This window comes from Amaranthus tricolor, chromosome 14 (assembly GCF_026212465.1).
Source record: "Amaranthus tricolor cultivar Red isolate AtriRed21 chromosome 14, ASM2621246v1, whole genome shotgun sequence".
Classification (NCBI taxonomy): Eukaryota; Viridiplantae; Streptophyta; class Magnoliopsida; order Caryophyllales; family Amaranthaceae; genus Amaranthus; species Amaranthus tricolor.
This window is the reverse complement of record NC_080060.1, coordinates 15,472,107-15,486,911: the sequence shown is the minus strand read 5'-3', so window position 1 is coordinate 15,486,911 and position 14,805 is coordinate 15,472,107. Positions and strand designations below refer to the sequence as shown.

Genomic DNA, 14,805 nt, shown 5'->3' with positions numbered 1-14,805 from the left:
AAAGAATTTGAAATGAAAGAGGATATAATTGCAGTTTACGTTGATGATTTGAACATCGTTGGAACTCCTAAAGAGCTTTAACAAACTGCAAAATACCTGATGAAAGAATTTGAAATGAAAGATCTTAGGAAAACAAAATTTTGCCTTAGATTACAAATAGAGCACTTAAGGGGTGAAATCCTTGTGCACCAGTCCAACTATATAGAAAAAGGTTCTAAAAAGATTTTATATGGACAAAGCTCATCCGATGAAGTCTCCAATGATGGTGCGATCATTAAAACTAAAAGATGATCTATTTCGACCTTGTGAAGAAGACGAGGAGATTCTTGGCCCTGAAGTACCATACTTAAGCGCAATTGGAGCTCTGATGTATCTTGCTAATAATACAAGACTTGATATTGCTTTCGCTATTAATTTATTAGCTAGGTATAGTAATTCACCAACAAAGAGACATTGGAGTGGGATAACATTTGTTGCGTTACCTTCGAGGAACTAAAGTTCTGGGATTATTTTATCGATCAAAGCAAGATGCTACTCTTGTTGGATTCACATATGCTGGATACTTATCAGATCAACATTAGGCTAAATCACAAAATAGATATGTATTCACATATGGAGGTACACAGTATCTTGGAGAGCCACAAAGTAGACACTGACCGCTACATCATCAAACCATGCAGAATTGATCGCCCTTTATGAAACAAGTAGAGAATACGTTTGGTTAAGGTTAGTAATTGATCATATTAGAATGTGGGATAAACACGATAACAAATTCTCCACCTATAATTTATGAAGACAAAACCGATTGTATTGAACAAGTTAGTTAAGGCTTCATAAAAGGGGATAGAACCAAACACATAGCACCAAAACTTTTCTTCACACATGACCTCTAGAAATATAAAATAGTAAAAGTCAAACAAATTCAATCAAGCGAAAATCATATTGATTTGTTCAAAGTCCCTTCCATCAAAGAGGTTCGAACAACTTGTACATAAAATTGGAATGTGTCATGTACAAGATATTTGTTGAACTCCGGGGGAGAATCATACCCACTACACTCTTTTCCCCTTCGTTTAGGTTTTTATCCCTTCGGGTTTTTCCTGACAAGGTTTTTAATGAGGCAATATTAAGTAGATTTATTGTAATAATATTTTACTATTTTTCATAATTAGAATGCATGTAAGGGGAGTGTTAAAATATAATATAAAAGGTAATTAATAAATTAACCCTAATATGAATGCATTTCAATATAATTATAGGTAAATTTGCCTATAAATATGAAAATTACCGATATAAAAAATACCAATAAATAAAATCTTTCTCTATCTTCTAATTTTTTAGTTATTCTACTTCCTTCTTTTATCTGTAAGTTTTAACGGTAACAACTATTAAACGAGTAGATAAATTATTGGGGAAAAAAAAAATCTGGGATACTACAAAGAAAATGGAAACACAAGCCGAAAGTAATTCAGGCGATGACATTTCCGCCATTAAAGAACTTCGTCAACAGCTCGAAAATCGCATTGAAATTCGTCACAAGGAACAAGAAAACCTAATTTCTTCACTCCAAACCCTAGTTCCTGACCTCGTTTGTTCCCTAAATCTCTCTCTTCAAGTTATCTCCACCTTCAATGGCCGTTCTTTTACTCCTCTTACTCCAAACCCTAACCCTAACCCTAACCCTAACACTCCTCGTTCTCTCCACCTTAAAAAAGCTACCTTTACCAAGCAACAGCCTCCTTCGTCTACCAAAAGAGTCGCAAAATTAGAATCTAGAACTTTCCGAACTGATGAGGAAAGCTCTGGGAATCCGATGTTGGTGGTACGGTCAATGGTTGCGGCCTGTTTACTCGAAAGAGTTCCTTTTAGTCCAATTGATTCGTCGACGGTGCTACGGAAGTTGGAAAATGATGAATCGATAAGGACGAATGAAAAGCAGGCTCTTCAAGATGTTGGGGGTGAATCTGGAGCAATTTTAGCCGTTGAAATGGGTTTGAGATCAATGGGAGAGGATAATGGAAGTGTTGAATTGGAGGAGTTTGTTGTGAGTGGAAAATCTAGGGTTATGGTGATGAATATTGATCGTATGAAGCTTACGAAAGAGTTGCCTGAGAGTAATATTAGGGTTTCCGATGTTACTAGTAACAAGGTTTATGAGTCGGAGGCCAATGGGGCGGGTATGGCGGTGATGCCAAGAGGTGGAATTCAAGAGGTGTGGAACATCGGGCCTGGGGATCCACATATGCAGGGGATGCCACCAATGTTTCCTGGGCCGATGATGGGCGGGCCTAGAGGTGGTCCTGGTCCTAGAGGAATGGGAATGATGGGGATGCATAGAGGGATGGGCATGCCACCTCATCATAGGCCACCTCCCTTTGGATCAAATGGTTCAATTGGTGTGCTGAATGCGGGTGTACCTGTTAAGCAGACATCGGAGGAAGATGTTATGAAGGATCTTGAGGCGTTGTTGAATAAGAAGTCTTTTAAGGAAATGCAAAAGTCTAAGACTGGTGAGGAGTTACTTGACCTTATTCATCGACCGACTGCCAGAGAAACCATGGTAGCCGCAAAGGTGATTATATTCTCACTCTTACTGTCGGTTTAGTTGGATTCATGGTTTATTGCTTGTATACTCAACCTAGATGATTGTTGGCATTGTTGGAGCTGCTTGTATTGCTTTACCATTTCCGTATGTATACTTGAACTAACTGTGAGTATGTAATTTAGTTGCATTTATGCTCCATCACTCGTATGAGGCCCTAGATGATTGTTGGAATTGTTGCAGCCTTCTATGTTGCATCACCATTTTCATATTATATTCTTGTACTTACTGCGGATATGTAGTTTAGCTACGTTTGTGCTTCATTGCGTATATGTGAGCTAGGTGATTGTTGGAATTGTTGCAGCCGATTGTATTGCATTATCAGATTCATATTATATACTTGCACTTATTGTGGATATGTAAGCTGTATAACTTGTAAGCGTGACTTGGATGATTGTTCACATTGTTGCACCAGATTGTATTGATGCCATTTTCATTTCTTATTTAGGTAATTATTATTCCTATGTCCTTTAAGCTCACCGTAACGACTAAAGTTCTTGTAATTAAGGTTCTTAGTCCAAAACATTTTTGTTGTGCAGACTATATATATTTTTTTTTTCAGTATGTGTGCATTTCAAACCGCCTGAAGTGCATACATTAGGTAGTCTTGTATTCGGCGAGAGTACTATGAAGGAATAAAGACGAGAGTAGTATTAAAGAAGAATGGATGGAACATCTGATAATAGGGATGTTTGACATGATAATACTTTTTATAAAGTGAATTCCCTGAAAAGATTGAGCTGTTATGGTCGTAGCTGGGTAGCAAATGGCATAGGTGGGGAATCCCAAATGAGCTTAGCTTCTTCAAGAAATGTTGAAAATGCCCTTAATACTTTGATTGACTACCTACCTCTCATTTGTTTTCTCCATAGTGTAAAGATGCGGTGACGGTTGCGATCGCGGTAACGGAACGCTGATACGGTTATCATATCGTCTAAATATCGGTTGAAACCTTACGATATCCCGTAATGCGGCCCAAAATGCGGTTTTTTTATACCATTACAACGCGGGAAATATCGGTTCGTTTGTTTTGAAAACCTTTACAACGCGGCCATTGTGATGCGATGCGGCCTTATTTTTATTTTATGGTTTTCTCTCCTCCCTCCCCCATTCACTCATCATCATCAATCTTCTTGATTTTTTGAGTGTAGATACCCTCTATCATCACTCATTATCATCAACGCTTTCATCTTTCTCACTTGTATGAAGTATCAATTTGCTGTTATCTTTTGAATAGTTCTTGCTACTAAAATGAAGGATTGTGGTTCAAAATTTGAAGTGAATCACTTCATTACTTAAATTGATCTTAGGTAGAATTGGGTTAGGAGAGGTTAAGTATCTAATGATGGTTTCAGATTTATAGATATTTTGCCACCGTAAGTTGAGTAATTTCTTTTTCTCATAAGTTTTGCACTTAAAAAGGTAGAATTATGGCATTGTTTGGAACTGGGGAAATCGCAATGTGAGCATAGATTTACAGAAAATGCCTGCTTGTGAATGTATTTGATGTATATGAAAAGTTGCTTATACTTGAAGCCTCTAGAATATCTCACTGGTCTGTTGGCCTCCATGATCTGAATGAATTTTGCTTTGATTTTTGAGGTGTGAAATCTCATATACTTTTACGAGTTCACTCTTCGTAAAAAGTAGCTTGAGTCTTGGTTTCTCAGATTCTGGCATCTTATGTGATATTATTTCTTAGTTTGCTTATCGTTTACCTTTAGGTTGGTAGTGTAGTTGGTGATGAAGCATGTATATTTGCTTTATGTACCCTTGTTGCTCTACTTCTAGTGAATGTTTCACTTACTAGCTCAGCTCACAAAAAATACTATCAAAAGTTGAACGTAAAACTAAATATTTGGCTCAGAGCCAATGAGTTTGAGTATTATTCTATTGTAGACATTACAAGAGTAATTATAACAAATGATCTTAGTCGTGATACTCATGGCCTGGGTAGTATAAGATAATAATGGAGCCATGCAAATGGTAATGAGTTATGTGTAATTTTACATGGGAAGTCCATGTCAATATCCATGGAAAGGCTTACAAGCATGAGTTCTCTCATAAATTTTCATATTACTAATTACTTCTTAAAAATACATGTTTGTAATTGGAAACAACTTCTTTGTTAGTTTTATCACTAACAAAGGTAAAGTCGTGTATACTCGATCTCCCGAACCCCACTCTAGGTGAGACATGTTTGTGCATGGAGATGAATTTCGAACATTGGATGAGATTTTTCTTGTTAGGTCAACATACTTTCCCAAATCTTCTACCACTGTAATTAGAAATTGTATCTATTTTTTTCTTTTGCATGTCTGATTTGTCGGTGTTCTTTGATTTGTAAAGCATGTCGTATGGCCTGTAAACTGTGCTACATAGGGGATCATATGTGAGACGTTTTTAAAAGTCTTAAAGTATGCCTCTATGTGGTGAATATTATATATATTTTTTTTGCAATATGTTCCGTCTTTGGATGTATTATTTGTCAGGTTTCCTGAAAATTTGCTGCGACATACTGTTGCTGACTGTTTTATGAGGCTATATATGTGACATTGACACCGGTTGTTGATATTTCATTTCAGTTTAAGACAAAAGGTGGGCCGCAACTGAAGGAGTATTGTGCAGCTTTGACAAAAGAGGATTGTCGACATAAATCTGGATCATACATAGCATGTGAGAAGGTATGTCCACTACTCATTAGCTTGAGGTTAGACCTATGTGCATGCAATGAATTAATAGAAACACACAATGAGCAAGGTAAGAACATTACATAAAGAGAGATAGAACTAAATGTATTGTATTACATGAAGCACTAGCACTGGCACATGTCTATTGTCATTTGCAAAGGTATCTTTTGGACTTTGTGTTGGGTAATATGTGGTTGCCATATTCAGCTTGGAGTGTGAAGGGACAGATTATTCTAGGAGCTTTTAATCATTGTTAATCCAACTTCTAAGTTTTGTTTGTTTCTGCTACTAGCACATGACTTGTGTTTCATCAAGTCTCTAATTTATCTTAAGTATTGTTGTACCATGTTGGATAATTTGTAAGAGAATGAATTCTGACACCCAACAACTATCTTGATCCAGAAAAATTGTAAATATAGGTTTGTAGTTCAAAATGTCTTGTTTGAATGATTTCTAGGTTCGAGGTGTTTTTGGGGTCAAACACTCAACACACAAAAGGGAAATTTGAGAAATTTTGTGTTTATGTTTGTGGCAAAATTGATATATGCTTTTAGAGTCAAGAAATGAGCTCAAACCTTAGTTTTAAAAAGCGCGCCTCGCTTCGCGCCTTGTGTGCTTCGAGCTCAGGCTCGGCTGAAAATGCTGCGGCTAGGTGAGGCAAAGCCCACTACAAGAGGCGTGCGCCTTGGGCGCCTTGATGCGCTTCACGCTTTGTGCGCTCGGTGCGCCTCTTTGTTGGGTTAGGTAGTTAACTTATACTTGTTTGTTTGAAAAAGAAGAAAAACTCAAAACTTAAATTTACTTGAATATGAAGTTTGAAAAAAAGTTGCTTTTCTAAGAAAAACAAAAAGCATGCAAAGAAGAAAATAAATTTGGGAATTCTTCGTATCCTCATTATAATAGTTTTGTGCTATAGTGGTGTTTACCGCAAGAATAATAATTGTTTTTAAGCTTGTTGATACGAAAATATGAATATCGTGTTGCTTGAAGTATTATATATGTTCTAAAATTGATTGTTAAGCATTAGCGAAAAAGTGCGTCTCACATACAAAAAGCTCATGCCTTCGCCCTGCACTTTGCGCCTAGGCTCTAAGGGCCTTTACCGCCTCGGTGCGCCTCACTCTTCTTAAAACTAAGAACACAACATAAATCACATGTAATGGACTTGAGTTATGTGTCTTAAGAGTTAAGCTCATACATCAAAATTGAACTTGAATTAAGATACAAGATAAGATTGATAGAAGTTTTAGAAGGATAAAGCATATTCCAATTAATCATATAGCCAGTTGATCCATGATCAAAGAAAATAAAATTAACGATTTTCTTGATGAAAGAATCACAAAATTTTGAAAGAAGATAATTTACTTTTGACATATTTCATGAATCGTGAAAGTCTGAAGAGGCAAGTCTTTGTTCGAAAGATTTGTAGGTGGCATTATTCAGTTCCAAGAGTTTATTGAGATTCAAGAGCTTGATCTGATTTTAGCAAGTTTTCAATGATTTTGATACCAAAACCAGATTTTGGAGGATAAACAAAATTCCCAATGAGAAGTACTCTATTGCCTGTTTATAAGAACGAATGAGATGTCTAAGATTGCTCTAACTATCGAGGAATAAAACGCATGCGCTATACAATGAAGTTATAGGAAAGAATGATAGAGATACGTATCAGAAGATGTACCTCCATATCAAAGAACTAATTTGAATTTATATTAGAGAGATGAAGGCAATTGATCTTATGAGACAAATAATGGAGTACTGTAGGACTTAAAAAGAGACTTGCATATAGTTTTTATTGACTTAGAAAAAGCATAGGATAAGATACCAAGAAGTACTTTGGCGGGCAATGACAAAGAAGGATATTCCCATGATATACATTATTATAAAGCAGGATATGTATCGAGAAGTAAATATGAAAGTTACGACATGTGGAGCGTCAATAGTGGATGGCATTGTTTGGGTATTTCCTAAGCCCATTTCTTTTCACAACTGTCGTTGATGAGATAACTCGATCGGTACAAGGAGATGTGCCTTGATACATGTTATTTGTTGATGGCATTGTTTGGGCAGATGAGACCAGAAAGAGGGTAAATGCTAAGTTAGAATGATGGAGATAAGAGTTGGAGTTATGAGGTTTCAAATTAAGTTAGTCAATGCATAGTACATGTATTGTAATTTTAGCACAAATAAGATAACGAGAGACATTATAAAGGTAAAAGAAAAAAAATCGCTTTAAGTGGAAGTTGTATATTTTCAGAGTATTATGAACATCCAGCAGGATGTGACCAATATAATTATGTGTAATTGGCTAAAATAGAGTGACTATTGGAATATTATGTGATCTAGGTGTGCCCTTAAAGTGGAAGGGTAAATGTTATCGAATAACCATTACACCTGTTGTAAGACTGCTGCCCTAAGGGGACTTACAATCAACAATGAAGAACAAACAAAGGATTATATTGGGGCGTGGGAAATATTTTCAGAGTATTATGAACATCCAGCAGGATGTGACCAATATAATTATGTGTAAGTGGCTAAAATAGAGAGTGACTATTGGAATCTTATGTGATCTAGGTGTGCCCTTAAAGTGGAAGGGTAAATGTTATCGAATAACCATTACACCTGTTGTAAGACTGCCGCCCTAAGGGGACTTACAATCAACAATGAAGAACAAACAAAGGATTATATTGGGGCGTGGGAAATATTTTCAGAGTATTATGAACATCCAGCAGGATGTGACCAATATTATGTGTAAGTGGCTAAAATAGAGAGTGACTATTGGAATATTATGTGATCTAGGTGTGCCCTTAAAGTGGAAGGGTAAATGTTATCGAATAACCATTACACCTGTTGTAAGACTGCCGCCCTAAGGGGACTTACAATCAACAATGAAGAACAAACAAAGGATTATATCGGGGCGTGGGAAATATTTTCAGAGTATTATGAACATCCAGCAGGATGTGACCAATATAATTATGTGTAAGTGGCTAAAATAGAGAGTGACTATTGGAATATTATGTGATCTAGGTGTGCCCTTAAAGTGGAAGGGTAAATGTTATCGAATAACCATTACACCTGTTGTAAGACTGCCGCCCTAAGGGGACTTACAATCAACAATGAAGAACAAACAAAGGATTATATTGGGGCGTGGCAATGTTGAACAAAAGGAACAATTTTTGTGTTTTTTTTTTTTTTATTTTTTTAATCTAAATGTCCGACAATAAGAATGGAAAGATAGGATAAAGATTTGAAGAATCCAAGTAATTTGATTCAATTAGGGCTTAACCATCTTTGAGTGTTGATAAGATAACATTCATCAATGGCCTCCAAAGACCACTAAATTTAGCTATTTCTTTGTAGCACAACTAGAGTAGTGGACATCCATTAACTTTCTTTGAATCCACAAAATAATTAACACCCTTGAACACAAACACCCACGCTAACAATGAATGTTAAGCTAGGTTCTTACTTTCTCTCAATTGGTCCCAATCCAAGGAAAAATTGAAAAGATAAAGGTTTTGTAACACAGTTTCTTTTTTTTTAATCAAAAATTCAACTTCACTTTGAAATGAAATACAAGCTAACTATTTATTGAAAAACTAAAATAGAAAATAACTTCTAAAATTCCTAAACCCTAAATGGTGCGCACAGTTTCTACAAACAAACCGTGTAACTTCCACTAACAAATAACTACTCTTCTCCATGTCCTCTATGATGCATGTAACTTCCAAACATGATCTTTCACTTTTACCATGATGTCCCAACTTCCTTCCATGATGAAATAACTTCTAGGCATCATCTCCACTTCTAGGTAGTTGGAGGTTTTTTTGAACAAGGGGGGCGGTTATTTAAGTATGTAGGCTGTTCTTGGGCAAGTGGGTGGTGGTTGCATGTTGTTCCGTAGTCCCACTTCTTGTTGAGCTGACAGGCGGCATATAGATGGTGAAATTAGTTTTCTTCCTTTAATGTGTGCATTGGACTAGTTCTTGGTAGCTCTTTGCTTTGACTTCTTTTGCTAATTATGCACCTCTATTATAAACCAGCGTATGCAAAACACACGGAACTATATTCTAACACACTTAACTAAATTAAACGAACTTAGAAAAATAATCTAACAAAGTATTGCAATAACAAATAAACAAGCCTTTCAAAATCCTACTTAAAAACTAAATAAGTAAACTAAACTTTATCATAAAAACTAAGTTATCTAAAAGAAAACCTAAAAGATGAACACTAAATATAAACTAAAACTAATTAAGAGGCTTTGTATAAACTTAAGATACTTATTTTGTGGATTTCAAATATCCTAAATATAAGCTTAAAAATAAGAAGGAACCCAATTCAAATATTAAAAACTAATCTTTGGTTTCGTTATGGATGAGTTGGTTGTTTGTTCCTACAACACTAGTGCTACTATATGGATCGAAATGTTTGGGTTTTAGAAAGGATCATAATAGAAAGATGGGAGCAAACTTTTTAATGGATGAATGGACATACCTTGAGGGATATACTTCAAAATGAAAATATAATAAAGGGTTTAGGAGTTGCAAATATTAAGAAAAAAAAAACGAAATAGAATATCGTTTCGTTTGGGCATGTGAAAAGATGAATTATAAGCGAACAGGTAAGGAAGATGGAAAGTCGAAGCTCGAGAGACTTAAAAAGACAGCAAGGATGACCAAAGATGACTTGGAAGATAAGAGTGGAAAATGATATTAATGACTTACAGTTACAATTTTAGATGGTAGAAAATCGGAATGAATGAAGGAAAAAATCAATGTGAACGACAATTGAAACTGATTATATTGGTTTATGTAGCCGACCCAAATCTTTTGGGATCAAGGCTCTGATATTCTTGTTGTTATGTAATTCTAGGGCGTTCCAAGTGAAAAGATTGATAAGCCACCATTTTAGCAAAAATTAATTGTTGGTTGTTGTCTATTTGTTGGAAAAAAAGTGGATAAAATCCCAAAATCAACGAAAAAAGCTACTTCAAATAGCTTTTTGTTTTTAGCTTATAAGTCTGCTTTTTAGTTGGTTCAAAATCGTTTATGAAATACTTTTTTTTTTGCTGTTTGACTAACCAAAAAGCCGAATCCAAAAGTCAACTAAAAAGCCTTTGGAAAAGCTATTTGCCAAAATCCTTCTACATCCTAAATTTACAATCTGCTTGAAACATGAATGATAGGGTGTAAAGGGGATTGATTATAGCACAGGTAGGGAAGTTGTTAACTGTTATACTTTTTCAGTTTCTCAACTCTCAAGTGTATGTCTGCTCTCTATCTTTGGATATAAAAACCTCAAAATAGAACTTGATTCTATTTTGTGTCCCTTCAGTAGAGCTGTGAGTTCATTTGGTGCGTTTGCAATTTGTTACGATCCCTACTAACAGTTTTTGATGCCTTTTCTGAGTGTTCCTCAGGTTCATTTCCGGCGAATTATTGCCCCACATACAGATATCAATTTAGGAGATTGCTCTTTTCTTGATACATGCCGTCACATGAAGGTAAAGCCTTTCACTCTTTTAATTTCTTCTCTCTACTATGTAGCCTTGAATTTTTGATCTAGTTTAATCTGAATTTTGGGGCTTACATAGTTTTATGCTTTTGTGTACCGTTTCTGTTCCAGACATGCAAGTACGTTCATTATGAACTTGATCCAACTCCTGATGTGTCACCAATGATGGGAACTGTAGCTCTTCCTCCATCCAGACCATTAAAGGCTCAGAGAGCACATTATTGTTCAGAAGTGGAACTTGGTGAACCACAGTGGATAAATTGTGACATCCGGAATTTCAGAATGGACATCTTGGGACAATTTGGGGTTATTATGGCTGATCCACCATGGGATATTCATATGGAATTGCCATATGGGACAATGGGGGATGAAGAAATGCGAACTCTTAATGTCCCTGCATTGCAGACTGATGGTCTTATATTCCTATGGGTTACTGGACGCGCAATGGAACTTGGTCGAGAATGGTATGTCATCAAAAGTATTTTTTTATTTATTTTTCTCAGCTTGTTTATCATATTGATGGTCTTTATTTTTCACAGCTGCCAGCTATATCTTTAAAGATGTTTCAGTATTTAATTGTCAATTCCTTATCATGGGCTTAGCCTATTTTAGAGGAAATTTTGTGAAATGTTACATGTAATGGTCCCAACTTATGACTCTTAACCATAGAGACCCGAAACATGGGATGCGGCCGTTTGGCGATCTGAGTCAATCGTTCCCAAATGCTGGTCGTTAACATATAGAACGGGCCTGAGACGCAACCCAATTTTATGCGAGAGAGAAGAGAGACAAAGTGAGAGGAAGGAAATAGGATATCTAAAATTGGTTGATGGGTTTTGTCTCAAAGCTTAATTCATTTACAGAGTAAAAGAGAAAGAGAAGGGAGCATGAAGTGAGTGAGAAGGTGGATTCTTTTTTATTTCTTTCTCTTTCTTTTTATCTCTTTCTGATAACACGCAATTGCCAGCTGCCCTTTCAGCTAACTGGCAACTACCTTCTTATTTTTGTCCTTTTATCTCTTTTACACAGATACACCTTTTCCATTTAGCCCTTTTCTTTACTTGTTAAACTTCAAACTTCAATTTATTGTTTTTTAAATTTCATTACTCTAATTCATCACTTTAATTTATTTTTCTATAATTGTACTTTTATTTCTAAATTTAAATAAATTTCTCTAAAAGCAAAATCTTATTACAATGATTTATTTCTTACCCAATCGTTCCGAAATCACCACAATCGTTTCACGTTTCCTGTTCCTGTTCACGTAACCAGTTTCCGGTTACTCGAATCATTTTTCTATCCTGTGGAGTATGGAGTGATTTATTACCAGCATCTAAATGTATTAATTAATAATTAGTTGTGTGCATGTATATTTATATTATCAGATTTTATTGTGAGTGGATTAATTGTAAGAAGTATTTTTTGTTAGATCCTAATATGTACATTAGTCCACATGAAAATCTATTCCAATCAGCTTGTAAACTTTCGCCAGCATATGGTACTTTGTCTCATGATTGCACACCAATTAATTTAAAAATTTTTGTGCCAGCATTTCTTGTCTAGAAGTATTTTTATTACTATTTACCCACCCAAGTCAAATTAAAATTCCTTGTATCACGAACGGTGGACGTAACACTGTTTATCAAACTCCCTCTTCGTTAAAAGCAGGAGCTTTATGAACAGGGGTTAATGGTGTTATTGAATATTATCATTATGAAAAGCATTTTTTAGTGATGTCACCCTTTGTCCCACTCCTTTTGCTACATTTGCTTTTCAATGTTATAGCTTTTTGATGTAAATATAGTTAAATAATTGGTACGGAGGGGTTCATTTCCGTAAGCTCAAAAGCAAGTCTGTAGGATACATTTACAACTAGTTTTGCATAGCTGAGCCTTGGGAGAATAAGTGTTGTATGCTATAGTTGAATGTTTTGTTGTTACACTTAAAAGGAATAAATGGCTAGGCTAGGGAAATTTATTATGTCAATTTTTTAAAGTATTCCTATTATGGACCATGTTTTTTTTAAAAATATTCATTTATATATTTTTTATGCATTATTTAGCTCTATGTGACTATAATAAGATCTTTTGGTCATTCTACAGTTTGGAATCGTGGGGTTATAAACGTGTTGAAGAGATCATTTGGGTGAAGACTAATCAACTTCAGAGGATTATTAGAACTGGACGCACAGGTCATTGGCTCAACCACAGCAAAGAGCATTGCCTTGTTGGCATAAAAGGAAACCCTGAGGTCAACAGGAATATTGACACCGATGTAATTGTAGCAGAAGTTCGGGAGACTAGTCGTAAACCAGATGAGGTAATTTGGAGTAGAGGAATTGTGTTATCAAATCTTTAGTTTGTGCTTCATAAGTTGTAATGTCTTTCTTTTTTTCCTGCAGATGTATCCTTTGCTTGAGAGGATAAGTCCGAGGACTAGGAAGCTGGAACTTTTTGCTCGTATGCATAATACACATGCAGGGTATACTTTGTTTATTTTGCTTCAGTATTCTCGTTTATGCCATAAAATGCTCCTCGTCTGATGTGCTCAGTCCTATTATAAAAGCCGGTCCAATGTTTGCTTAGTTTGTTTCGTATTTCTTGCAATTAGTTATATAAGTTTTCTTAACTTGTTTCTTCTTGTTTCCATGATATGAATGGCAAGATGCAAATCAAATTCATGGAGTTTTAAATTTATTGGAATACTTCTGTTAAATTGCAGTTCATATCATTAGATGTACTCTAATCCTGAAATTACTAAATGTTCAGCATCATTTCTGCATCTTAAATCAAATTTATGGAGGCAGGGATGGACTAGGGTTGGGGCCTTAGGGGGGGGGGGGTTATGAATTTTCTGCTGAACCTATGGGATTTTATTGGATACCAGCAGTGTGAGTTTTTTTGTGCTTAATTTGAGGGATCAAATCATTGGTGTATGCGTGTTAGTTGATAAATCTTTATTTTGTTTTTGATAAATTAATTCTGTGTGGTATTCAGGTGGTTGTCACTTGGAAATCAACTCAATGGAGTCCGCTTGGTAGATGAGGGACTAAGGGGCAGGTTTAAAGCTGCATATCCAGACATTGAGATTCAACCACCATCACCTCCAAGGAGCTCCGCTATGGAGGTAGACGGTAGTGGCCCTGAAGTGACAACCCCATTCTCAGGGCCAGAAACCAAATTTGTGCCACAATCATTCACTCAGGCTGCTACTGCAGAAGCAGCTTTTGTTGCAGAAGAGAAGCCTCTGGGAAGTCAAGATGTTGAGATGGTAAAAGCTGGTTAGTCGCATCCATACTGTTGTAGTATTTCGGGATTGGAGTTGCATGTCCATCTGTTACTTAATAGAACTCGTAATTAGGAAAAGTACAAGCGACGCCTGGAAATTAATGGCTTTGAGTTTAATTATTTAGAAATGTTACTTAGATCTACATATTACTAGATTTTTGAGATATTTTGTTGAGGTCATATATCCTGTAAAATTAGCTCTTAATTACTTTGAAGATGTTGGAGTACAATTGTATTTGATGGTAAAAAGAATAATTCATCTTAGGAATGCAAGTTTTATTTTGGATAAGCTTAGCCTGCTCTTTTACCGTTTCTGATATGTTGGAAGTTTCTTGTTGGACTTCCCCCTACTGAATAGTGAATATAGTTTGGCGAACTCGTCAAAACCTGCCAGCTCTGAACATCCTCCTTTTGGAGTCATTTTCTGTTTTTTCGGTTTTTAAACTTGCAGTTCAAAGTCCATTTTTTCTTCCATCGAGTTCCTTAAGCTTTGGTTTGTCAATTTTTTAAAAAGAAAAATTAAGTTTCTTTAATAAAATAAAATTACTATTATCATTTTTGGTTTTACATGTGAAGCGCAAATGATATTAATGAAAGTAGTAGTTTGCACGAAGCCAAATTAAGTAAGGTGGATAGCATTGTGGAAAACAAAATTTAATCTCTAAAAAATGATCAACTCATAGTCTCTATCGGGGAGAATTTGAATGAA

The 14,805-nt window shown here is 35.6% G+C and overlaps 1 protein-coding gene across 1 annotated transcript; it reads left to right on the top strand.

The window, feature by feature from the left end:
* Positions 1-1,396: 1,396 nt before the first annotated feature.
* Positions 1,397-14,385, top strand: LOC130799576 (N6-adenosine-methyltransferase MT-A70-like). The gene is made up of 7 exons (XM_057662714.1): positions 1,397-2,572; positions 5,188-5,286; positions 10,715-10,798; positions 10,921-11,273; positions 12,912-13,128; positions 13,211-13,290; positions 13,806-14,385. The coding sequence occupies exons 1-7, from the start codon at positions 1,445-1,447 to the stop codon at positions 14,092-14,094; spliced, it is 2,250 nt and encodes a 749-aa protein (XP_057518697.1). The 5' UTR covers positions 1,397-1,444; the 3' UTR covers positions 14,095-14,385.
* The last annotated feature ends 420 nt before the right edge of the window (positions 14,386-14,805 follow it).